This window comes from Rhipicephalus sanguineus, chromosome 11, assembly GCF_013339695.2.
Source record: "Rhipicephalus sanguineus isolate Rsan-2018 chromosome 11, BIME_Rsan_1.4, whole genome shotgun sequence".
NCBI lineage: Eukaryota > Metazoa > Arthropoda > Arachnida > Ixodida > Ixodidae > Rhipicephalus > Rhipicephalus sanguineus.
The window spans coordinates 85,281,800-85,308,718 of NC_051186.1; the positions used below are offsets into that span (position 1 = coordinate 85,281,800).

Below are 26,919 nucleotides of genomic sequence, written 5' to 3' on the forward strand. Positions count from 1 at the left end.
CACACACTTTGAGTGAGAAGTGAAGAAAATGGAGCTCGGATTCCTCAACGTATAGCCAGGTACGCGGTTGTTTTTTTGCATCTCGTCCCCATTCAAAATGCATGCAACTGCTTTGGCCGGGAACCGAATCCGCCACCCCGTGCTTAGCGGGACAATTCCGCATTCTCTTAGCTACCACGGCTGTTTGTGTTCCGAAAAGGCGCACTATACAGAGTTTTCGGAGATAGCGTGCAACGCTGCGGAGGATATGCGAGAAATTCGGTGAGCGAAGCGTAAAAACGCCCCGAGTTTCGTGGTTTGCAATAGGGGGCACGAGCCAGCGTGTGAAGCCAGTGGCGTAGCCGGGACGGGGGGGCGGCACACCGGGCCCGTGTCCCCCTCCCCCCCCCCCGTAATTTTTTTCCACATGGGATAGAGAGCACAGAATGACACCTGACCCCACTTATCTGCCCAGACCCAATGTCGGATCAAAGAGATGCCCCTCCCCCGCCCCCCCCTCCCCGAAAAAAATTTTCTGCCTAGGCCACTGTGTGAGGCACCACGACGGGCTGCGAGAGGAAAACCCGAAAAGAAAGAAAAACAACGAAACGGATAACCCCCGCTAACAACGCCCTAACAACATTCTAGTACAGATGGTTTCTTTCTGAGGTTTATTGAAACAACCGACACTGATTTATCAGGCTAAAGAAATTACAGTTTCGCGTGTTTGTTGTCATAAACACCCAACTATTTCTTGTTGTGAACGCCGCTGTACTATTAATAAGGCACCGGATGAAGCCAGGAAACTAGACGAAAATGGTCTAGTTTCCTGACTATATCTAGCTCTTTAAGCGTGGCCCGGATAAGAGTGTAGACATCAGGGTGTCGGAACGCAATGTCTTTCGTTTCGGTTTTAGTTTCGTTCCACCGCAAAAAGTTCCGTTCAGTTTCTGTTCCGGAACAAAAAAACAAACGTTCTGTAACGGTTCGTAACGGTTTCATTTTTTTTTGTATGCAAAAATTTGAAGTTAAGGTAATCATAAAAAAAAAAAACATTGTATTTGTGATGTAGTTACTTGCCCTCCTCTTAGGAAAGTGGGACAAGGGTAAAACACGTTCTTCAGAGGAGCGGAAGTAACTGTACCACGAATGCCTACCAACTAGCAGAAACCGGTATTAATTTCAAAGTCATTGTATTTATTTTCTCAAAAAACAAATACGAATTTTTTTAGTCGGCTCAATGCTTTGTGTGAAGGGAGTGAGCACGATCTCAGAAGCAGCACGTCATTGAGTGTACTCTCTGATGTGCGAGGCCGCTGTTCTGGTAAAAAGATCGCCAGGCCTGCGCGGAACACGCAGCACAGACACAGCGAAAGCTGAAAGAGCGGGCTTTGTAGAGCCCGTTGTAGAGTCTCTTGGGGGCAACTAATACAAGTACACATGCAAGGTACACACTACGTCATAAATCATCGCAATTTTTCTGCAGTAGCGAAGTTCCCACTATGCCATATTTCGTCATTCCTCGGAGAATCGAGGTACCCGCTACACATGTGTAGGTCAGTGGTTATGTGCAGATTGTGCTACGGCTGATGATGATGATGAAGAATTATGGCTGAGCACTTTGCAGTGGGTGGGAAGCAGTGCTGCGGAATGGGCTCCTCCATTACATTCCAATTCCATTCTGGGGAATTAGAACTTGCCGCAATTCCATTCCTTTCAATTCCTCGGAATGAAAAAACTTAGCCTATTCCCACTCTAGGAATGGCCGGGCAGTCAATTCCATTCCCGTAATTCTTCAACGTAGGAAAGGAATCTTGAGACTTTTATCGAGTTAAGAATGAACGCCGCATAAAGCTGATGTCATCAGATGCATTAGCAACTGCAAAAGTACGCAGAACAGGTTACCAAGGTCGACGGAGAGCACCTTGGAGACATATCTCGTGTAGTACAACCACTTTACTAATTCCTATATGGGCAGTTCTCCCGCTACCTATAGTACTTGCATGGTCGGCATGTTTGAACAAATGGTGGTGTTTTAATATTGTTTAAGCTTAAACGTGCCAGTGCTGAAATGACAACATAGCGTATTCCTATACAAAAGTAGTATTCAAGAAGACTAAGCAGTTTTGCCACGCATCTGGAGCGGTCGTGAATATGGAGAAATCTAAGATTTGGGTAATGGGGAACAAAACCCTCTAGATCTGCTGGTATTATTTGGAACAGTGCACCGCTAGGACAACTTGCGCCTTCGCATCGAATACGGAACTCTGGGCCGCACTGCTCGTCAGCACTCACGCTTGTCAAGCGCGCCTCGCAAGCATGGATGGGGTGAGGAGAACTTTCTGTGTTCGCCTGTGCGCAGGTATGCAGTCTTCCTTGTCGCAGAAGGTTATTTACATGGGTCAGGTACTAAAATGCTCGTGAGATAAAGATCAGGCTGTGCATAGAGTATTTGCCACTTTCGTGTGGGGGTATCAATGGGAACCAACGCGCAGGGGCAACTTCTTTCTCCCTTCGGTATCTGCTGGGATAATCCGTTTGTTTGTACACTAACTGATGCCTCTGTTTGTAGTAGGCGCGTTGATTATAAACGTACCGTGCTTGTAATTAGACAAGCCATTTTAAAAATGCTGCTTCATCGTTAATATCGAGGCTCTGACTTCCTAATGTTTGAAAACGTGCTCTATTTTCGGAAAAAAGACGTAATTCCATTTCGATTCCATTGCGTGCAGAAGGTGCTTAATAACATTCCCATTCCACTACTCCAAGCGTTGTCCCCATTCCATTCCGGGGTCGCGAAAATGTAGAATGATTCCGGAGTCATTCCAATTCTGGTGGGGTTCCAATTCTGGTGGGGCAACTCCGCAACACTGGTGGGAAGCATTAAACCACACGCTCTTTGCGCTATTAGCATTGTGTGATGACTGGTTGTTATTTTAGTCTTCTGCCACGCTCTATTACACAGGTCAACACGATTCCTTGCCCGAAATGACGCCTGTATCGAGTATTTTTGCGAAGGAGTTACAAGCACCAGCGTGGCACTGTGGTGGAAGACCCGACTGCCTCGCAGAGGGGCGTGTTAAAATTCCATCCGATCACAAAAAAATTATTTCTCATTTAATGTTTTCTTATATCACGTGATAGCGGACACGGACACCGGCAGCGACGGGAAACTATGGCGCCAAAATCAGCTGTCGTGATCTCATAACAGCTTTCGCTGTAAGAAACTTCAGCGCCGACAATGCCCTCTCACCTTTGGCCTGCGTGAGAGGCAACAGGCGCGCAAAAGTCCACTTGTGTTAATATAAACATCTCTGGTTGCCACTGTTTTCGTTTTTCGTACAATTTCAACACATCTTTGCTTTGGAATTCCTGCCTGAGATATGCTCACATTGCATGAGCTCAGTTGTTCCGGACTGCCAAGTTTCCTCGTGAACCGAAAAACGATTGAAAAAATTTCGGTTTCACTCCGGAACGAAATAATAGATAAAGTTTCGGTTACGTTTTCGTTCCGGCTAAAATATCGTTTTTTTTTTCTTTCGTTTTTCGTTTCCGGTTTTTGTTCCGTTCCGACACCCTGGTAGACATACAGCGCTCCATGCTATGTATGAAACGGAGTTATGTAAAGCCGGTGGAGCCACGGGCTATTTGCAAAGTCACGCCCCAAACACTAAAAGAGGGGAGACTGTTTTCGCTCGCCAACGACCATGGAAGTGGACCAATTTAGAGCTATGCGATCCCGTCCCTCCGTTGCCGTTTCCTCGTGGCAAACGTTCTGCCCTTTAGGCTTAAGGACTTCAATACATCTTACAGAGCGAATACGTATAGACGCTGCGAAGAAAGTATATATAGGCAACAAACACACTTGCACGCTCGTGCCTGTCAGCTATTGCACCCGTCTTGAATAACCTGCACGTGCGCATTTTTTTTCCCCCCCACAATAGCCCGCGACGCTTCACAAAACACGGAAAATTCACAAAACGACGGCACGTGTTGACAAATAAGTTTGAAACGTGCAATACGAAATACTCTACAGCAGAAATAGGAACAGAAACACTCTATCTCGACTCTACAGGAATACTCTGTAGGGCCTCAAACACGTGCCCTCATCATCGCAAACATTTACACGCACAACAAAAAAAGAAAATATATATATATGTTAAGAAAAGAAGAAGCATGTCCCACGGCGTCGCGAAGGTCGAAGAACGACGGCGAGCTCGGCGCGGCTGCCGACAATAATACGATCGCGCATAGCGTGCTCGAAACGATCACATAAGCGCAAACATTTTTCGAAGCCCTAGACGACTATAGTTTGCTGGGGTATCGCGAGGTCTTTTGTGCAAATGCGACCACGACATTTCTTTCGCTAGCTGTATTCTTTATTTTCTGTCTTTCTGCGTCTTTTCGGGTCTTTTTTAGATGAAGCCACTCCGAAAAAGAGATCGCTCAGATACTCCAGACGGTGACTCGGCTCCCCTATTTACTTTGTCATCGGGAACAAACATGCCGGCGCATATCAGCGCGTGCATACGTTATGCAAAGGATCCCGATCGGGCACACCAAATTTGCATACGCGTACTCCGTATATATATATTCGCGACCGTGGCGTGACCCCGACCACGTTCCGATCAACAATGAGTCCGTTGCAGGACGTTTTATGGGGCTACCGAATATGCGGGTCTTGGGCCTAACGACCTAAGACTAACACACTCGGCCTCAGGCCTAGCGACATTAGGACCCAATGACTCGGTTGCCTTCAAGACGCTTTGCAACCTCGTCGCAAGCCTAAGATGAGCTAATCGGTGACCATGTTTATTCACAATGCGATCAGCAGCGAGTCCGTTGCAGAAGACACACACACACACACACACACACACACATATATATATATATATATATATATATATATATATATATATATATATATATATATATATATATATATATATATATGTCTACTGCGTACTTGGCTCTTAGGCCTAACGACCTAAGACTAACACACTCGGCATTAGGCCTAGCGACTAATATTAGGACCCAGAGTCTCGGTCATCTTCTAAGACACTCTGCAACCTCGTCGCGAGCCTAAGGTGAGCTGAATCGGTGACTGTACTTAATCACAATGTTGAGTACACTGGATCTACGATCGGGCTGTTCTGCGCCTAACTTTCAAGACAGTGATCTGCATGCCAAGCTATACAGCAAATACAGAAAAACAAACGAGACATCGTCGACAGTTAAAGGTCATGCCCCGCCTGAAAATTGGTAGCAAGTATAAGAGTCGTGCGTGTGTGACGTGACCTGCGCGTTTCACCGCAGAAAAGTAGAACTGCATTCGAGGGGTCGATCGCGCAGCACCGCCCCAATTCATTTCTTTTCTTTTTTGCCTTGAATGACTCAGCTGTTGAATGTAAGGGTTAAGTAGATACATATCAGTAACGTGAGGCTTTTTGCAAGCGTGTCCCTATAGAGACGCTAGCTTTTTTTCTTTCTAAGTGTACGGGTCAAAGAAATGTCTTAAATGGTGACGGGTCATGGTTTGCATACAGCGATGGAGTCTGCAATGTATGCTGAGTGGTTGACGCAGTTGGGCAACACTTAAATGCGAAAAGACGTCCAACGTGGGCGTTTAAAAGCACAAAGGAGCAGGATTCGTTTTTGTATCACTTTCGGCTATCGGGTTGCATATCGATGCGTTCTTTCGCGCTTAAAAAAAAAGAGGGAGGGGGGGGGCTCGTTTCCCCGCTTCCCGTGAAAGCACGTGCATCAGAGAAAATACGTTAAAAGTTACCATAAAAAGGGGCGCGACTGCGTCGGTTTGAATTGCGCGTGTCCAGGGTTGGTAATGGAGTCGATTCGGGCATGCTAAGCGGTGATCACGAAAGAAAACTTTAGCGTCTCAGTGTGTTATTAGCCTATATGCGCGTATTTCGACATACGCAAATAAAACGCTCGTGGCGCAATGGCGCGCTGTCACAACAGTCCCTGGTAGAAGACCTTCTGCGAACATTGATCAGCTCACGCTGTCGCTAACTTTGCGTTTTAGAACGCCCTTTTGTGTGAAGACATGCATGAGGGCCAATGAACTCATCAATGGCTACAAGCACGACACGTGCTAAAGTTCATCGAAGCTTTGATAGAGATCACGGAACCAAACAAGGGCGAAATGGAACGCGCTGATGGCGCATTCCTAATACCGTATTTATTCGAATCTAAGCCGATGTTTTTTTTTTTTCGAAAAAAAAAAAGAAACGATGTGAGAAAGTGTGGGGTCGGCTTAGATTCGAGTAAATAAGGTAAAATGCCACACTTCGCCACTTTCTTTTCCTCTTTTATTTTGTACTGCACGAGGCCTATCAACCACACGGCAAAGGTTATCAACACAAGTACACAGCGGTCCACTGTTAAAGGGAACACCGAAGCGCGTAGCGGCTGCAACGAGTTTTGCGCAGGCGCAGTGTACAGTGTTTCTTCTGTATTCGCTACAGTCAGCTGCCGCGCTTCGAATAGTCGCGACGCGATCGGTTCAGGCCACAAAAGAACACCGCGCACGGTGCTCAATGCGCCTGCGAGAAACTTGTTGCAGCCGCCGCGCGCTTCGATGTTCCCTTTAACAGTGCACCGCTGTGTACACCGGCAGCAATGCCGCTGCGAGAATCAAAGGCCTCACCGGAGCGTTTGTTGCACCATACTGTTAAGAGAGGGCGCTTCTTTCAAAATTCCATACATACGATTCATTCCTGTAGAGTTATGTGCATCCATACGTCGGCGCGGCGTAATCTAAACCTGCTAATAAACGTGACTATTTGCCGCCCAGTGCAACATTTTTTGTCAACACTCTTATCAACGTCAAACAGTACAGGTAACTACAGTCAGGTACCGTTTATTAAGCGTGACAAAAAAGGATACCGCTGACTTCCGGTAATATACTGTCTAACCGCTATGCGGTGTACCGCCTAGAGCAGACTTTTCGTCGCTACACTTTGTCACAAACACAAAGGAAGACACCGTGGCAACGAGTACATATGCAATCACTTTAAGGGTAACCGAGAAGGAAGACGACAGTACTCACTTCTGGCAAGGACAGACGCATATGCCACAGCACTTCTCCATTCCTGTGAGGTTCTTCTCGGCCTCTTTCATGTCGGCGTTGATTTTGTCCATGTCTTCTTCGATGCGGTCCAGTTGCTCTGCGCAGGCGCGGCAACAAGGTATCGCGGGCCAGGCGTCACGCATATACGCAGCACAGGCCAACGCAGCGAACGCTACGCGTGACAGTCACTCTAGGCGTTACGCTCTTCGCGAGGCACATGCAGAATAAAAGGCAATTTAAGCGATGGGAAGAGAGCTCTGTTTGCTAGGTCCTATACTGCCTTTAATGCTTTCTACCATTATTAAGCGAATTGCATGTTAGGATAGTCATATAAGAGCACACTTCTAGTGTTACGAGGGTTGTCCAAGTAACCCCACCCCTCAATCTCGATATAACGAACCCGTGTATAACGAATGATCGGTTATGATGAAGTAAATGAAGAATAATCTTGTCATAGATAAAGTGTTAGAGATATACGTTTATCTATAACAAATTTTCGGATGTGACGAATTTATTTTCGTGTCAGATGCGACCTCGTTATAATGCCGTATGAGTGACTTATGAGGTACAAGAATAATTACGTGCGTCAAATGATGCTAAGTATGCTTGACTGTCGTCATGCAGTCGTAATTATCACCTTGAGTTGACGTGTAGTTAAGCGTGCATGCGATTAGTATTTACCGGTTAAATGTCAAGTAGGAGAAAGAAAATAAAAAACAAAAAATACACACATGGAGATGCAATTGTCAACTAAACACTAGACACACTTAAGTGTGTCTACTGCGCACACTTAACTGCCATAATTTGACTGCAACTGGAAGCTGCGTAGTACTGCTTCGCTTGATACTTTTGGGGCTGTACCGCGTTGGGCGTGACGCTTGGCGCACCATTAATATTATCAGGCACGGTGCATGAATAGCTTTGCGTTCCTGTTAACATGTATAACTTTAGTCACCAGACATGGCGGAATAGCGCCAGCTAAACCAACTATGATAACCTATAACCCAGAAGCCAGGCGCGTAGTTCCAACTTGAACACGTTCGTAGTCCTTACCCCCTTGCTTGTCAAGTTCCACGATAGTTTTGACGCCAGCGTCCTGCGCCTACAGTTTGCGGAGTACGGCATTGCGCGACGCCACAAAGAACAAACCAGTGCGCGAAGGTGCAATTTTTAAGCACGACATTGCAAATTCGATAGAATAAAGAAGCATTGCACAACACATTGTTTGTTTTTTTAATCGTAGAGGCGATCAAAACACAGAGGAGTTTTGGAAAGCGATGTTCAAAAAGCCATGCAGACAAAAAAGAAAAAGCAGTTCCGAAAGAATGCGGTAAAACACAATCACGGGTGCATATGAACACAATTTGCGAAGCGTGGTCGGAAAAGCACATTGGTGTAAGCCCAGCCGTAATAAATAAAATAGGCAAATAAAAGAAACATAAATATACGGCCGGACGAAACAGGCGTGCATTCGTGTGGCAGACGCAGTGCAGGTCCGGTGCGGTAATCAACGGTGGTGCAGCACAGCGCAGGTGGAACCGAGGTGCGGCGAAGGGAACCATGAAAAGAAAAAAAGAAAAACAGAACAAAGAAAAAGCGAACGTGAGGAAACGAAAGATACAGAACTACGGCCCCACTGACTGCGCCTGTGAGCAGGCTTGCGTAGTGCGTAAGATTTCTTTTGTGCTTCCAAGTTGCAACAGGCCCCTTTACGAGAATTTAATAAATCGAACCTGATAAGACAAGACACTCTGGGCACGCTTACAGAATGGCTTTTACGGCATGAAGAAACGATTTGTAAGTGTCCGCTCTAGATAAGCTACCTGTGTTCAGTTCACTCAAGGTTTTATTTGATTTACAGCGACTCGCGGTTGGATTACGCAGCCGCGCGCGACGTTAAGCGCAACAATATAGTGCCGCACGACTGGGAGTAGCGCTCATGATAGCAAATGCGAATGCGAAATTTGTACTGCTGTCGGATACCGCGAATGCGGGCAGAGTTGCACAGTCGATTGCAGGTCTTTCATTGGAAAGACAATACCCAAATTTTCCTCGTCATTTCAAATATAAAATATCCTACCGCACTACGCAAGCAAGCCACCAGCAGTACACAATGAGGCAAGTATACGAAAAGCGCAAAAGTCGGCAGGAAATAATAATAGATATCGAAATTGAACTACTGCAACAAAAACTCTACGGATCGAGCAGCAACACAAATATGGCACAGGCTATGAAACACACATAAATGTGTTTCACTACAGCTACACCGCGAAACAAAGGAAATATGAAATGTCAGTGGAGGAGAGGTGGCAGTGCTCGTGCGGGTCAGAAAACTCCCAAGCATGACGTCACGCTGGCAGGAGCGCGACGTCACAAGCATCCATCCTTACCTCCTTGTTCGTCAAGAGCAACTAAAGTTCGTATGCCAGCTTCCTTGCTCTGGGGGAGAGAAGGTTTCGACCAATCGCAATAGGAAGAGGGGGTGGGGGTGGCAAAAATGGGAGAGAGTAACGGCACAGACAATTAGTAAAAGAGAGAGAGTGTCACAAAATACATAGGGCAGGTGTACACAGCGATTCATAAAAAGCAGAGAGTTCATACTCTACATAATTAGAGGATATTGTGAAAGCGAGTACGGCGTCACCTGTTGGGATATGCATAGAACACGGGAGTGATGGGCAGTACATCGATTCGCACCTGTCTGCCGCAATAATATAATTGTTGGTGTCTTACGTCCCAAAACCACGATATAATTATGAGGGACACAGTAGTGGAGGGTTCTGGAGATATTGACCATCTGGGGTTCTTTAACGCGCCCCTAAATCTAAGTACACGGGCCTCAAGCATTTTCGCCTCCATCGAAAATGCGGGCAACACGGCCGGGATTCGATCCCGCGACCCTCGGGTCAGTATTCGAGCACCATAGCCACAAGACTGTCGGCCAGCTATTTGCAGGCATAACTTGAAATCAGTCCGCACGAGAGAAGAGCATTCTAAGATTGCGCCTTCATCCTGCATTGCATGGACATGCAAGTGCAATCATGTTCATCATGATCAGCATAATAAAATTTGTTTTTATGTTGCTCTTGAGTTATTATAGTGCGAAATTTAACGTTCCAAAAACGCACATCGGATTGCGGTAGACATCATAGGTGAGAAAACTGGATTGAATTTATCCAAATGGGCTATCATAACATGTGTCCGAATCTTCTAAATCCGCCTCCATCAAACGTGACCACCACAGCAGAGAATCGAACGCGCGGCCTCACGATCGGCACCGCAACGAGCTTATTCTAACAGCTACATACAAGCGTGTCAATTGTTAGATCATAATTATCGAAACTCGTTTTTTACCAGAATGTTATTGTGAAGAATATTTCTTTGTGAATTTGACAGTTTTCATAAATTATAGAAAAAAATAAGCTCACCTAAGATCAGTTACAATTACGCATTATGAATTTAGTTGTCTGATATTATCTAGAATTCAAAACGCGCGCGTCATGTGTCAGTGCTTTAACAGTCGGCTCGAAAGACTGTTAATGCTTTGGATATGCTTCTGAAAGGCTAGCACACTGTATCATTAAGCCACGAATAAAAATCTATAGAAGAAGTTAAAGCTAAAGCTGTGAACGATCTCGAGGAAAATTGAAGGACAGATCCATGTACCTACTGCCCGTGAATTCCACACTGCCTAACTCAAATTAAAGCGCCAAAATTTCCTCAAGCAGCTTCACTGCAATACACTGCGTCATAACGCGAACTGTAAGAATGACTTGGCAACTGCTATTGCCCATACAAAGGGGCAGAGAGCTGTTTGCAAGAAGCACGAACGTGCGGTACTCACGGATTGAAACAGTACAATTTAGGGCTAAGTAACGCAAATACTTTCGTGTCCGCCGCCTTCAGTTCGGGTCATATCGGCGTAATTTCGACTCTAACGCGTGTACCGGAGCCAACAGCATCTTTAGAGATCAGATCCGTCGCGACATGACTTGGTTATCTCGAGCAATCGCGCACACCAGTCGCTATACTCGAAAAAAAAATGTGATGTCACGTTTGAATCCGTGAGTACTGTACACTCTTAATCATGTCCCGCTTAAACTGCTACATACTATAGCCAGGAAAGCGGATATTTTCCGTTTAGTTTCCTGGGTATAGCCAGCATTTAGCCAGGACCTGATTAAGAGTGTACATGGACATACGAAACCTTAAGGTAGAAGAAAATAATATGACGTCAAATGTTGCATTTAATGAAGAAAACGGGGCATCGTGATACAAAAGATACCAGCGCCAGAATCAGCCAGGACGAACAGTGATTCACGCGACGCAAGCGTCAAACTTTAATTATAGGCTTCAAATCGGTAACGATGCTCAACACAGCCGCGTAGCCGGCATCTTAATTCCAGAGAGCGTTTTTAGAAGACGATTTCCGGAGGCGCTCGCAGCGTGCTCGCATTCTATTCGATCTTAAGAGAGTGCGCCGAATAATTAACGACTAAACAAACCTTCGAGCGCTGTTTTGACACCAACGAGCGCTTCCCCGGCCTCGCCCCTGTCTGAAACGTGCATGGAAAGCCACCACTGCGCGGGGCGTTCCCATACGCAGCGAAATGCCGGCTACTGCATAAGCGATCGCGTGAAAATCACACCCTTCGCACCAGTATGCCAAGCGTCGAAAACTTTTAACAAATCTGATTATTTTTTTTTTTCGACGACATATACTGCCACTGCTGTAGAATATTACTACGCCCTGTCTGATTTTAGAGCTGCCACAAATATGTATCGATACTAGTAACCATAGCGACCACATTTTTCTTGCTTCATGCAGCCAGCACGTCGGTGTTTTACACCCTGAGAAAGGGTTTCCTATATATAGCCAAGAAAAAAAACAAGTTAGGCACCAGAGGTCAACCACGGGATATCGAGAAACAGTTTGCCTAATTACAGGTTGTTAATGTCTCTCACTGGAACGCGCGAATGTGGCGACGAAGAGCATAAGGGGCCGGCTGCTTGCGCTTAGTTCGATAATGTTACATTTAGTTCTGATTACGAAGTGCTCACGAAGACACAAAATATTCACATTCGCGGATTTCTGTTCTTTCTACACGTATTTATCGTTATGGTGATTCCAAAAATGCGACTTGATACGGAGACGTCTCTTTACAAACACTTCCGCGCATTAATTTTACGCGGTCGACATCGCCTAAAACCGCTCATTACGCTCCGTGGTTCTGTGTTCATACTCTTGCATGAAGTGCCCACTCAGGGGCGCTTGCAAAAGAGGTTTGAACCTTTTCTCCCAAACAGGCCAAACCCGACGGTCTTCCGAGTTACCCAAAAAATAAATAAAAGAACAACATGTCAGCTTCATCAGGCCGAGACAGCGAGACAGCGAAAAGGAAGAGTGGAGAGGAGGGCTGCGAGTGAGAATAGAAATTATCGATGTATATTTTAGATTCCGTGTTTGTGAAGAAGACGAGAATGCTTTCAACAATTTGTATTAACTCACACCCCCCCCCCCCCCCCCTCTCTTTTTCACCCGCTATCTCGGCACTACTTTCAGCTGAGTCTTTTTAATGTGCCGACATTGGCACTGCGGACATTGGCAAAGACATGCCGCTCTTACGCTACATCTTCAGCATTTACAGTAAAGCGCGCGCCAGTTGCGGCTGCGCAGACCGGAAAAGCGAGGTCACTGCGCACTCATACCACCAGAAGGTTCGGGAATCGATGCTACGATGCCTAGCGGATGTCGCAGCAAAATGTGTTACACGCGAGACAGAATCGCAGGGAGAAACTGTCGTTGATATAAATGGGTAGAAACATGGTAACAAACATGCAATTATGTAAACAACCAAACTTATGAAGCGAGAAGAAAAAAAAAGCTGCCGCCAATGCACTTGGGAATTAGTATGCCACCAAATGAACTGTCGTGTTTGGTTCGATATGCAGCCGTGCAGTCTGCAGCGCAGCGAACAAGACCACATTTTGTGGCTTCAAGGGTTACATATCGTATAATGAATGAGACGCTCCCGTGACAAATAAACTGAAGTCACGCACAGTTAGAATCACAGTAACCTAGAGTAGCCGAGCGGCCGGCTGCGGACAGTGGCGAGCACGGTGAATCCAACATGCGGTTTCACAATGCGCGGTGCCATTTTAACGTCGGCGTGCGCACTTTTTTTTTTAAATAGACGGCGGCCACATCATCTTACTGGCAATTCTGCACACGCATGGTTCAAGCTGCAGCTGCGTCAGGTTACCATGAATTGCTAACCAGTTATAACGACGACTAAAGTTAACGAAGGTGTCAAACGGGGTTGCCAGCGTCCTTGACCCTGGAATAACAAATGATATGCTATAAATGCACAAGCAAAAACTAAACGGCGAGGAAAAGTCAGTGCGACAAGTGAGAGCCCTTTAAAAAAGGTTAAAAAGAAAAAGGAATAAATAAGCGAGACAATAACAGAGCGCGGTAATGTAAACAAACAGGAAATAGCACTCCGGTGTGTTCTTTCTACTCCTTGTGTCCGTATCGGTTTTTTTTTTTGCGCTGTTTTTTCAAATATGTTCGAAAACAGGAGGAAAAAAAAAACTGCATTATAAAGTGTATGCAGACCCAACCTGCCAAATACTGCACACCGGAGCGCCTCCTACAGTTAAAAACGGCAGGTATATGCGCCAGCTTCCCAAACATTTATCACACCAACCAACGCCATCCACGCTACATAGTTAATGCATCTTACACGGCCCTCGCGTATTATCGCTACAGGTACCGGGTATCCTGACCGTATGTAAAGCGGAAAGCAAACAATAACCCCCTTGTAGCGCGAGAAGAGTCCATTAATTTGCATAAGTCAGGGGCGAATGAAGATTTGTAGGCTGGTGGTGGCGGGCGCGTGCGTTTCGCCGAACCGTAACACAGCTGAACTCGGGTGGAAACACCGCGTCGAGACCATAAAATTGCGAACGAGCGAAGTAAAGCTCTCAAGCACAGTGGCGCCAATGACGGCGACAGCGCACCAAGATTAAGCTCTATTCAGATTCTTGCACCTCGAATGCACCGTGATGAAACGCCACGCTCGAATCTGAGAACGTCGCCAGAATACGTTACACGTTCCTAGAATGTGTAGAATGCCGCGGTCGCGAAGCTCAGTTTTACAAGACGACAAAGAAACTAAGTTAGCCCTAAGTGCCATGGCGACGATATGAATTTCCCTTCTGGCACCAGGCGCTGGCGCTAAATCAGGACAAAGTGCCTCGAAAGAGAAAAAAATACCTGAGAATAAAGAAATAATACAGCGCCTTATAAACCGACTTTACCGGATATCCATATGTGTTGGCCTCTTTTCAAGGTAGGGGCGTTTCAAGGGCGTGCCAAATTTGTCATAAAAGGGGTAAGCCTACAAAAAAAAAAGAAGAAAGAAATGCCCGGACGGTCTTTTTCAACGCCGCATCAAGACCGACATAAGTAAACAAAATAAAACCTAAATACGTTGCACCGGACAACTACTTGGCACACTAGCAAAAAAATCAGAAAAGCCCACCAGCAGCGACAGTATCGAAGCAAGACAAAAATCTAGCACGTTCGTTGCAGGTCGCACGTGCTAGTTGCGTATTCGTAAGCAAACATGGCCACAGCCTGACTACACCAGTAACTAATAGGGAAGGCTGTTTCTGGCGAAAACAAATTAGATGCCAGCTCTACGGTAGAGACAACCTTGATGAGTGTGAGAGGGAGAGAGAGAAAATGAAACAAAATATACGTCGTAAGCGTCGGCTGCTTATTAAATCTTCCGGGACCCCGGAGAAAAACGCCCCGGAGCGTTAATGCTGCGCCTCAAACTCGCGCAGCCGAGCGGGAAACAAACCGCAAGCGGCGCTCGCGCCCCCACATTTGCATACAAAGTTACGCCGTTGTAGCGCGCCAGGGCGAAGGGTATGTGAGGGGTATGTTACCCGGTCGTGCGCGTACGCGAGTGCGCGTCCTAATAGAAAAGGTGTGAGATACAGCAATATCTCGCGCACCGCACGCAAAACAAGCAAGGAGGCGTTTTTCGAGCGGCTTTCCCGCAGTACAGCAAGGCGCCGAAGGAAGCCGACGCCGAATTTACTCTCACGTTAGTGCGCACATCCGGAGCACGCGTTTGCCCGTCGCCTATGGGTAGCAAGCGGCACAGCGTCTTCTTGAGAACGGTGCTGAGGACATACTAACAATAATTAGTGAACTGGACAAAAATTTAGATTTAGCAATAACGCACGACCAATTACACTGCATATACTATTACGTGGAAAGCAGATGATTTTTCAAGGGCTCGTTTATCTTTGTTAGACACAATATTAATGAGAACTAACAGGCAATAACGCGTTATTGCCTGTTAGTTCTCATTATACTATTACGTGGGAACACTATTTTGAGTACAGCCGCCAGCACGCCTAACAAGAACGCTTTGACAAGGAAAAAACAAAACAAGCTTCCCTGGTGGCGTCAGTCAAACCAGTCCAGGTCACGTTGACGAGCGTTCCTGTTAAGCGTGTTGACGGCTGTACACCGACCAAACCAAATTATGCTGAAACAAATTGATGCGCGTGCGTTCGTTTTCAAAGCTGCGGTCTCAAATGAAAGAAAGAAAGAAAGAAAGAAAGAAAGAAAGAAAGAAAGAAAGAAAGAAAGAAAGAAAGAAAGAAAGAAAGAAAGAAAGAAAGAAAGAAAGAAAGAAAGAAAGAAAGAAAGAAAGAAAGAAAGAAAGAAAGAAAGAAAGAAAGAAAGAAAGAACACAGGACATCTGGACAGCCGCCTTCTCTTATAGAGGGGAAGGTTATGATCGCAAGGACATCTGGCACATTCGCCAAATCGAATACGCCTCTAAAGAAGACGCGATCACGGGGGGAAAGCAATGCGCGAGACGTTGCCATCATCGCGAACGACGCATAAATCTGAGACGGCGGGCCTGTCGACTTGAATGGAGAGTTCGTTCGAAGCTCGCTTTCTCGCAGACTCGTTTTCGCTGCCCCGAAAGTGTCGCTTCAACCGAATTTTCCGGGTAGTAAGGAAGGGATGGGTGAGATGGTGGGAGGCATCTCGAAATTTCGGAGTGCCCTCTTAAGACCGTATTACTACGACGCCAAGCGGGAAGTCTACAGGAAACGAGCCCGCTGGAATGACCAGAACTCGCGAAACAATGAAACGAAGCCGAAGTGATGTAGAAATAAATGCGCGTCTATGTCGGGCAGATATGCTAAACTTTTAAAACGTCTGTGACTTGATAAGACGGAAAGGAATCGAAAGGAAACCTAAGCAGACGAGATGGACAGCTTGCAGACGACATCTTGAACAGTTGGTGCCCAGCCATCCAGTAATACTCCACTTCGTGTTCTTATAGCAGAATGTCCCTATGGATCTTTTTCAACCCCTGTCGGTAACGGAGTACGGTATTTGACGTCCGAAAGTGACAAACTGTGACCGAATCGGCATACCGTATTCACTCACACACCACCATCACTAGGTTAACGTTGATTAGTACTCACTGTGTGATGGCCAATGATGGTTACGGTTGGTAGTATTGGCTACTGTAAGCTAGTGCTGGCTACCGGACCGAACAATTTCATCACGAATATGGCTCATAACCGAAAATTTCGTATGAGCGTATATGAATCGCACATGTTCTCATACGACCATACGATGTTGCCGGGTATGTGGCTCATGTGTCGTACGAGAATTCTCGCTAGGGTAACGTCGGCTGTTCACAGTTAAGGCAGCAAGTTTGACTTTCCTTCGATCGCAACTCAGTGATTGAGCTGTCTAAGAGTCCTTTCAACACGTTCTGTCTGCACTGGGGCTAAAGAAGAATGGGGGAATAACGGCGCCTACACAATTAAAAAAAAAGATAAGTAAATAACGAGGAGACTCGAGCAGCCATGAAAGAAAACGAATGTAATGACAAGAAAGAAAGAAACCGACCGGAAACGGAAATGCCTTTGGCGCAGACGACCGGAACACGAAAATGGGGCCGTCTGCTTGCTACCATCCTTTAAAAGAAAGGAAGAAAAAAAAAAACCTAACTACCACAACAGAGATGCGAAGAATGTAGTGGAAGGGAAGTGCGAATGGATAGCTATGGCTGTTTCCAAGATGGCGACGGTGACCGATGCGAGCGGAAGCAGTTATTTCTAAACCTCGCCAAGGCCAATCGGGAAAACCTCTAATTCGTGCACGTATATATATATATATATATATATATAGCCCGCTATTTCGTCTACCCGACCTGAAACAAACGGGCCGAGTGTCTCGCAAGCCCTGCGCGCGCTCGCGTGATTCAAGGTGGCGGTAATGGGCCGTAAAATCAGAGGCGGTAACCCATTAAACCTTACGTGCACATAAAACGGCACTGTCTTATTCAGTAAACATTTTTTTTTTTTGCTCTACGCTAAGCGGGATTTAAGGATACATCTCTTACTTAAATGTCGCTCAAAAAAAAAAAAAAGGAAACGGTACAAATGGAGGCGATGAAGATTGAGACCGTAAATTTCCGGAACGCCACCTGCGAGCAGCGACGTTTTGAATATTAACATCTTTTAAACGGTTTCAAGATACATTAATGAATTTCCTTATCTTTCTCATTTCATGGCGTAATTTATGCCTTTATCTCGTGCCTACCAAGCTCACCGCTCAGCGCAAGAAAATCATTCTAGCGCACGAGAACACTGAAATAAGAGTACCGCCATACCGAGCGTCAAGTGACATTGTCCTTTTGAAGGAAATCGTATGATGTACCTAGACAAATAAAATGTGCTATGCACTGCAAAATGGAGAAGGCGTACGACGCAAAACGTGGGGTCAATTTCTATAGGAGAGCGTGGTCGTGGCGAAACTTTCCAGAGTGCCGTACATTGACAGAGCCTGGGACTATAGGGACCGTAGCAACGGTGGGAATATTAACCTATTTAAATGATAATGACACGCCCTTCAAAGAGACAATCAGTTTTTAAGCCTCCAAGATTGGTGACCTCATTAAACGGAGGGGTATATGCGCATAATTCCAGAAGTATTAGCGGCAAGAGCGTCGGAATTATGTCTAACCCGCTACCATCGCATTTTAAGCACCATTACAGTGAACATAGAGTATCCTCTTACTGCACCTGCGCGCATGAGTATGCCTTTCAATTAAACTAACGGCTCATAACTAGGATTGTTTGTGAAAATACTGTCGAGAATTTGTCTCATACTCTCATAAAGACTTATAACTGAAAAAAAAAGGATAAACTCAAACTGAAAATCTAAACAACAAAAGAAACCGTGAAAAATGTGCTGGAGACAAAGGCTTCGCAAAACTCTCAGCGTTCGCTCGTGGCCATGGATGTGTAATCTGGTTTGACGCAAATTACGTTGGTCTTCACAGTAATATGCTATGACAAGAGCAGAATTTGCGACGTGTGCAACTGTGCCCTTTCCAGGTGCAAGACACGCAGAACAGTCGAATGTGTTTTCGTAGCTGAACTATATTTTTTTGACTCTCGGAGTGAAAAATGCATGGTGTGTGATCTCTGGAAGGAATATAACTTATAAACATGAATCTACCTCGCGGCTGTAGGTATGTTTTTTTTTTTTTTTTAAAGAGGTTAAAGACGGGAAAGATACGTGCTGAAACGTCAATTTCTAAGGAAATTTGTGGCATAAGGGGCTGTAGGTAAGGTCAATACGTTGGCGATTGCCTGCCGCGCATGTTTTCATGTCACTTTCATCGTTTTGGAAAGTGAGCGCCCCTACCTTTTTTAAGGCAAAAGCCTTGAGAATCATTAGACGATGACCTCGAAAATGCGGCATGCGGTACAGAAACTGCAGCTGCGCTCGGTTGGCGAGAAGGGAGGCCGAAGCTTGGTTGATTTTGTGACGACATTATGTGACGTCATCACGAGGTCAATTTCTTCTGCTCTTTCTTTCATTTTTTTTTTTGTTACGACTCCCGATAAATTACGCGCAGTCTAGCTCAGTATAAGCTGCAACAGGGTGTATGTGGTCGAAGTGGCGCAAAAGAAAAAAAAAAAAGAAGAAAAACTTGGTGGAATTACATTTTACAAACCCGGATCCAGTGCGAATGTGCTAGCTATAGGCAGGAAACTAAACCAGAAAGACCCAGGGTCCCGGCTATATATCTAGCATTTTTACGCAGGACATGGCTAATAATGATAAATACCGCTTCGGTTATCGCAACATAATTTAACGTTTGCCAGTGTTGCCGTGTAGGCTTTGTGGCACCGTGACTGAACACCGTGCTGCAACTCCTATATGCTGAAAGCGACTGCACATCCTTTCTCTACGGCAACTGCATACTACCTACACAAAAATAAAAATTTTTCAAGTGTGCAAGAATAAAAACAAAAAAAAGCAATGAACGATTGCGAATAAAAGTAAAGCCTGAACAGTCTTGTCTCTCGTTCATTCTTTTTTTTTCTCTTTATTCGATGTGCTGATCCGATGGAAGCCAAGAACGAAAGCGATCGATTGCGGCTGGGGTAAAAAAAAAATTATTAAAGAAGTAAGCCATCTTTCCTTCTTTTTGTTTACGTTTGTTTTAAAGGCTGCGTATTTTAAAGGAGCGCTGTCAACGGCGTTGAAGTCGGCCATCTATACAAGCCAAGGGCATTTTCATGGCCCCCTTAAATACGACATGCATGATCGAACGCTCAGCCGTGACCTTGCTCGCCTATATTCGACGAACGCATTCAGACTTTTTTTTTTTTTTCCCATTCCGCAGACCGTCGCAAACAAAAAGGCTTCCACGAAGTCGTGCACGACTTCTGGCGAAAAGGCATTCAAATTCCGCGCGAGCATAAGAAGAAAGCCTGCTTTACAGGGGATTCTAGGTATGCATGGGCTTGCGAACCAGTTCACTGAACTGTATGCTGCGCCGTGCGCTTTTCGGAGCTAGACAGCTTTTGCGAGTGAAAATGCAACGCGACATCGCTAACAGGATCAGGAACCCTCTCTTCTTTCTCTCCTCCTCACTTTTTTTTTCTCCAGAGAAGGGTAAACAAGGTGATGCGGGAACACTTTTATTGTCTCGTAGTCTCATCGCAAATCTCGGCTGAGCTCGTTGCTGACCGGGCAGCGTCCGCTGACACGCGCACGCGGGTGCACTGTGGCGTACACAAATCACTGACCCAAAGAACAAAGATTTCCAAGGTAATAGAGAGTTTGAGAATTGGGGACCCAAGACGCTGGGCCCCCAAGCTGCGGTGGGTAGGCTGCTCTGGCGTTCGCAGCAGCAGCAGAGTTTCAGAATTGGGATCCAATGCAAGCTTCGTTGGTTGAAACGCACGGGGCGCCACCACGTGGCGAAATTAAAATCACGCGAGCACGCGGACCACACTGTATCGTGGTCCGCGCTGCGTCTGCGTCATCAGCTGGGGACCCAAGACGCCTTGGGGCCCCACGCTAGTTTTTCGATTTTTGGGCCTTAAGCCAACGCGAGCGCAAGAGCCCAAGAGTGGCTAGGGTTCTGCGCAGTGCGCCCTGGCGGCTCGCAAGCTTCTTGGGTCCCCAAGTTCCATGGGGTCCCAATTCTCAAACTCTCTAATAAGACATATCTCTTGAGCATTGGTTCTAAGGGCGTGTAAACGAAAGTATCCCTTTCAGTCACGGTGTGTACAATTGTACACATCAACTTCGGAGCCGCATCACGCATCGCGTGTTTCATCAAATGACCTGAAACTTAGTGTGCACATTCGTGCAGGCTTCCTGAGTGGACAACTAACGGTTATTTAACTTCAATATGCTACTTACTGCTGCCGATGATTACTTTGCTATAGACACTACCATGTTCGACAATCGTTCGACCTGCGACGTTCCAGGACCGACGTCAAGAGTATATTTTTTCTTCGCTCGAAAAGCATACAACCGAAAAAAGAAACTGTGCATGCATTTTGGACCTAATGGTTGATTCTTTTTATGCAAGGATTTAAGCTGACTGCAGAATATTTGGATACTTAATTACACGCTAATTAACATTAATTGCTAAAAATCACACAAAACAACACATTCCTTTGTTTGTTTTTTTTTTCTCGGAATATAATACTGAGGGCTTTAAAATATGCCATGCAAATCTGATGCATTTGCAGACAGTGCATCATAATTCGTGACTGAAAGGGGTATAGAAGTATTTGCAAATGGAGTACTGAAGCCGTGCTAGTTAAAACCGCCAGGAAATACTATACAAGACCGATTGTGAACAAGGCTCCCGCGCGAGAGCCGAAGCGTCTTTGATTTTATAAAAGTTCGTGGTCGGTGGCCATCTTTAACTGTCCTCAGAAAACATTACGATGCTGATTAGTCCTAACGGGAAACTACAGCTGGAATAAACAGAACCCGAACGAACGAACGAACGAACGAACGAACGAACGAACGAACGAACGAACGAACGAACGAACGAACGAACGAACGAACGAACGAACGAACGAACGAACGAACGAACGAACAAACAAACAAACAAACAAACAAACAGAAGCAAACAGCTCTCGTGAGAACGTAAGACAATCGGTGACGTAAGAATCTACAATATAAGCTACGAAATAAAGATTTCTTTCCCTAAGCTAGTCTGAGAATAATTTTAAATCGACGCTGCGCGGTATTTCGACAGACTAGGGCAGCACTAGACAGTTTTAGAAGTGGGTACTCAAGCTGTGCGTTGCTTGGGCGCGCACGCTATTTTCTAAAGTAACGAGCGTACCCTAGAGGCTAGCGTACCACGCATGCGCGGACGTAACAAACGCAAGCGATTGCGCAAGCTAAGCTGTGTATACCCCATTCTAAAGGTGCCTATACGGTCTATAATACACGGAGTAACGACTTACAGTAACGCCTTCATTGGAAGCAAACTGGCGTTGCAGAGTATATAAGCTTGCCCTTGATACGTATATATAAAAGCTTTTGTCGTCAATAAGCGCAGAGAGTGCTCTCAATACATGTAGTGACATGACAGCAGTGAAAGTAATGATAAAAACGTTCAGATAAAGCATGTTACTAACATTACTCAGGGGGACGTCAGCAACAGAGGCCAACCGAATCACGCGGACAAGAAAAAAAATAATGTTTTAAAGTAGTAGCAACATTTGCTCTCGAACCTTCTGTATGTATGAGTGCGTGACCTGCATGTTCTGTCAGAACGTATTGCGATATGCACGAACATTCATCAAGTAGGACTTAAAACGCGACACCCGCTGCGACTTCGTCAGAGAGAAATGACCGATCATCCGGACCTGGATGACCGAGACCGAACTTTCGTCACTCAGTGCACAGGGCAACCCTGAACTTACCACGGCCGCTGCTGACCGCAGCTGAAGCACATGCGCAGTTATAGGACATGTCCTTTTGGACAACATGCCCTGTCAAGCCAATGTTGGATGTACTGTCGTGAGCAATATGAGATGGGACAATGAAATTACATTTTAAAGGTCACAGCGGCTAAACTTCGTTGGCAAGCGCAAAGAAGTTCACAGCACTAAATGCTCAAGCGGTAATCCTCGAATAAACACGAATTCGGTGTTCCCACTTATAATGCTCCCGACTGTACCTTGCCTGGTCGTGCATGGTTGGGGGAAAATACCTCGTCAGCATGCAAGACCTCTTAGAAGCTTAAACTTGTAGAATATCGGCAGTAAAAAAAAAAAAAAAAGATAGTACTCGTACTGCTCTGATCCCGCTGAATCGCAGGCAGCGTTTTCTAAACGAGTTACTAATGTTGATGCCTTCGCAGCAGGCGAGTAACTACGTCATTCGGTTTCGCTAAGCTACACAGACAGATCGACTATAGCTCAATTATAGTCGGAGACAACTTTAGAGAAGTCCACGGCAATTCCTCCTCAGAGGCGGGTGCACACAAGGCTGCACCAATAGGCGCGCACTTCACACTGACGTCATGATTTGGACGACTGGTAACCCCGCCTTCGGAGAGCATTGCCAAGCGCATGAGCTGGACTATTTTTTTTTAGTCGCTGATGAAATCGGCTGCCGTGCTTCGATCGTCTGGGCGCGGCCCTTTCGGGCTTCTTAAGATGCATCCGACTTTAAATTTTTTTTTTCCCCCGAGCATTACGTTCTCGAAAAATAACGGTTTTATTTGACTGCACAAGCGAATACAGCAACATATACAACCTTGCCACTGCACAAAAATTGGCCACACATCCTCAAAATCTGCGCAGTAGCAGAATGCGTAATTTTAACCAGCGGTAACACCTCGATAACGTCCCATAGTTATAGTTGTTAAAGTAAACACAGACAAACTAGCTGCCTCAGCGTTAACAGGTTCTCCAAAAGCGCGACATGAGGGAAATTGCGAAAACCCAAATGACCTACACGCGTTTAGGCACGGTATTTCCGGTATTAAGCGCTGACACGGCGGTATACTTTGAAAGAGGAAAAAAAAAAAAATAGTATCGCCGCACTCATAGCCAGCAAATTTTGCCCGTAGCACAGCAGAAAATTGTGTAAAGGAAGCCCCTTATCCGGAACCATTCTAGGAGGAAGCAAATAGTGTTAAATGTCGATGTACTCTTTAAATACCTAAAAGTAGAAACGCGTCAAAATGCTGTGACATACACAAAAAAAAAATAACTGCTCGTCGTGAAACACCAACCTCCCGAGATAATATTCTCGATTACTATTTGCGATATTGGAGCCGGGGGGCGAAATCGAAATCAGTAGTGTCCTTCTAGCTCTATTTCCTGTTCTATTTACTTTTTTTTTCTACCACGCTACAGTAACGAGCCAGTAGCCAAAGGGCGTAAGTAGGAAAACGGCTACGCGAGCGCTATTCTAATGCCGACGTACTTTAGGTGCACCATGGCTTATACTTTCGAGCCTTCAATTTAGGAAGCTTGCGAGAGGGTGTAATATACCCTCGAGGAAAAAAAAAAAAAGCTTAAAGACTAAGTGCCACATGTGTCGGGCAACCACATTAAACGCGTACGCTAGGAGAACAGATATAAACACACAAAAAGGCGACAAAAAGCACGATAGAAAGACGATCAGAAAAGGATCACTTACCTCTTCGCATAGTGCTATCATATTCCGTGTCCTCTCCAACGACTGCAAGTAAGAGAAAAGCAAGATAGTTAGGAATGGAGGACCGAGAAATAATTAACAAATACAGAATAAGAAAGTTCGCACTTCTGAAGAATCCCATCTTGTGAGATTAAACGATGAAGGAACAATAAAAAAATGTTATTCGAAGGGCACTGGGGCGCCAAAAGCGTAAGGATGTTCAATCAATCAATCAATCGATCAATCGATCAATCAATCAATCAATCAAGCAATCAATCAATCAATCAATCAATCAATCGTTTACAGATGCACACAGCTACGAATCAATCAATCAATGAGCCAAATCATATCAATCCCTTTAGTCGTGTACTGACGTACGCAGCTACGAATCAGTAAATCAATCAATCGGTCAAATCGCTTTATTCGTGCAAAGATGTACACAGCTATGAAACAATGTCTACAGCAATCACAGTCTGCAAAATCAATCGTCAAATGCATAAAAAAAAGAGGTAGCAGCCCTCGTTTACATAGAGGTAGAGGTGGACAGGTCAGAGAACCATATCCATAGAATAACACTAGCGATTGGTGCTCAAGCCTCACAAGGCCGTATTCGCTGAGTCACCATGGCACGGTTAAATGAATGAATGAATGAATGAATGAATGAATGAATGAATGAATGAATGAATGAATGAATGAAGTTTTATAGGATTGGAGCGAAGGGTTGCTTCTAGGTTGTTGCTAGACTTTAGCTAAGTTAATAATAATATCTGGGGTTTAACGTCCCAAAACCACGATATGATTATGAGAGACGCCGTAGTGGAGGGCTCCGGAAATTTCGACCACCTGGGGTTCTTTAACGTGCACCTAAATCTAAGTGCGCGGGCCTCAAACATTTTTGCCTCCATCGAAAGCTTTAGCTAGGTTAGTCGCGACAAGGACGCCCAAACTCCAGAACCGAGCGTCCGCGCCTCTCACAGAACGACCTTTTCTTCATCTCTGCTTTTCGCTCTCTCTCTCTCTTTCTTTGTCTTTATTTCTCTCTTGATCTTTCTTTTTTTTTCTATCTCTTTCTCTCTCTGCTTCTTTATCTCGCTTTCTGTGTTTCTTTTTCTCTCTTTCAGTATCTTCCTCTGTATTTCGATCTTTTTATGCCTTCATTCCCATTATTTCTCTATCTCTCTATAGCTTTCTCCTTTCTTAGTGAACCAGTGGCGAGTAGTGGGATTTTCCCAATTTCTGTGGCACATACCCGTGAGGATAGCCATTTCTTGGGATAACTGTTGCCTTCTTCATTTTTATTGGACCAGTGGTGAGTAGTGGGATTTGCCGAATTACTGTGGAACATGCCCGTTTAAGATGATGATAGTTTTCTGATAGGCCACACAAATTTCGGCTAGCCTAAACTGCTTCGCTGTTTAAAAAAATCGTCCTTTTATTCTTTTGGGTTAGTCCTGACTTGCTCTCTTTAAAGGGACACTAAAGACAAATAAGTCGACGTTAATTGCTGAGGTAACCTTCCAGAAAGCTCGTAGTGCTTGTTTCGTGCCAAGAAACTGCTTATTTTGAAAGAAGGTCACGTTCTGATGGTCCGCACTTCAACTCGCCTGCCAGAAAAGGCCCCCTGACGTAGCGTTTACGTTGCCCAACGTTGCCCGCCTTTACTGCCCGGCAGCCAACGCTGCGGATTCTGCCCTGGAGGGCACATTACAAGCTTTGCCCAAGTTGCGGTTGATCTCGTAATGTACCGCACGAAAGTGCAGCGAAGCACACACGCAGATTTCTTGGTTAGCTGTTTAGCGCACTGTCGCAGGGGCACGACACTCAGCCACTTCTGCGTGGGTTTATTTGCGGCACCCATTGGCTTTCAAGTTCACATCGATTTCTTTGCTGCAGCTGCTGTTGCTCAAGCAGCGCACACCATTCAGGCATCCGGCGACATAACAGCGACGCGACATTTTGTCGAACTTTCTGTTAGAGCGACTTTCATGAGCGTGCGGAGCACACGCAACAGCACGCGATAACGAAACTACCTCTAAGACGCGACCTCTCGAGCGAAGAGGAGCCCGGCGAAAACGGAATATTTAAACCACCCGCGCCGGTCTCCTTGATAATGCCAAGTTCTTTTTTTCCATGAATGAAACACGAACGCACGAGCATCACTTTGTTACGACTTGTAATGCACGGAATGCTATTTTTTATTATAAGTAGTTTCAGTACCAGTGAATAATTGTACTCGGGACTGTTGACGTCATCGGGCTCTTTCCAAAATGTCCCACTGGTGGCGCATATCGTGTCCTACATTTAGCTTAATTTCTCGATTAGTAGAGCACAGCTGTTGATAATAGTGACGTTTTCGGCGTTCTGAAACATTCACCTTTCACTCTGACATAAATTGCTATTTGCCTTTAGTGTCCCTTTAAAGGTATACGTTAACTCTCTTTGGCGGTTATTATACTCTCCTTGAAGAGTCGTGGCAGGCGCGGCTCCCCACTACTTTACTACATAACAGTTAAAAACAAAATCTTATGTACCCTATGCTTTCCTTGGTCTAATTATCTCTTGGATTCATTTGGTTGTGTGTAACAAATAAACGAGCCCCTCGGAAAATTCCCCTTTCATTCGCCTTCAAAGAGAGTTATATATGTGGCAAATGAGGACTGACCAACAGAATAGCAGGTAGTCTTTTTTTTTCCCCTTATATTGCGTGAGTGTTGTTCTGAAGAACCCCGCGGCTGTGACGGAAAACAACAGCCGAAGCTCGCACCATCCGCGCTAACGATGCGGGATCCTGTTCTGTACATTGGGTCGTCGT

The 26,919-nt window shown here is 45.5% G+C and overlaps 1 protein-coding gene across 11 annotated transcripts in view; it reads right to left on the reverse strand.

The window, feature by feature from the left end:
* The window catches only part of LOC119374441 (synaptosomal-associated protein 25), a 302,757-nt gene that overhangs the window by 55,762 nt on the left and 220,076 nt on the right, over positions 1 to 26,919 (reverse strand). For 7 of the 11 annotated variants that reach the window (XM_037644533.2, XM_049420422.1, XM_049420424.1 and 4 more), the window contains 3 exons: positions 24,111 to 24,152; positions 9,460 to 9,508; positions 7,049 to 7,166 (listed from right to left, as the gene is read on the reverse strand). In XM_037644533.2, coding sequence (XP_037500461.1) covers positions 7,049 to 7,166; positions 9,460 to 9,508; positions 24,111 to 24,152 — 209 coding nt within the window. Of the gene's footprint in view, positions 1 to 7,048; positions 7,167 to 8,122; positions 8,172 to 9,459; positions 9,509 to 24,110; positions 24,153 to 26,919 lie in introns of all 11 variants that reach the window. The other 4 variants (XM_037644535.2, XM_049420426.1, XM_037644534.2 and 1 more) reach the window with 1 other exon arrangement.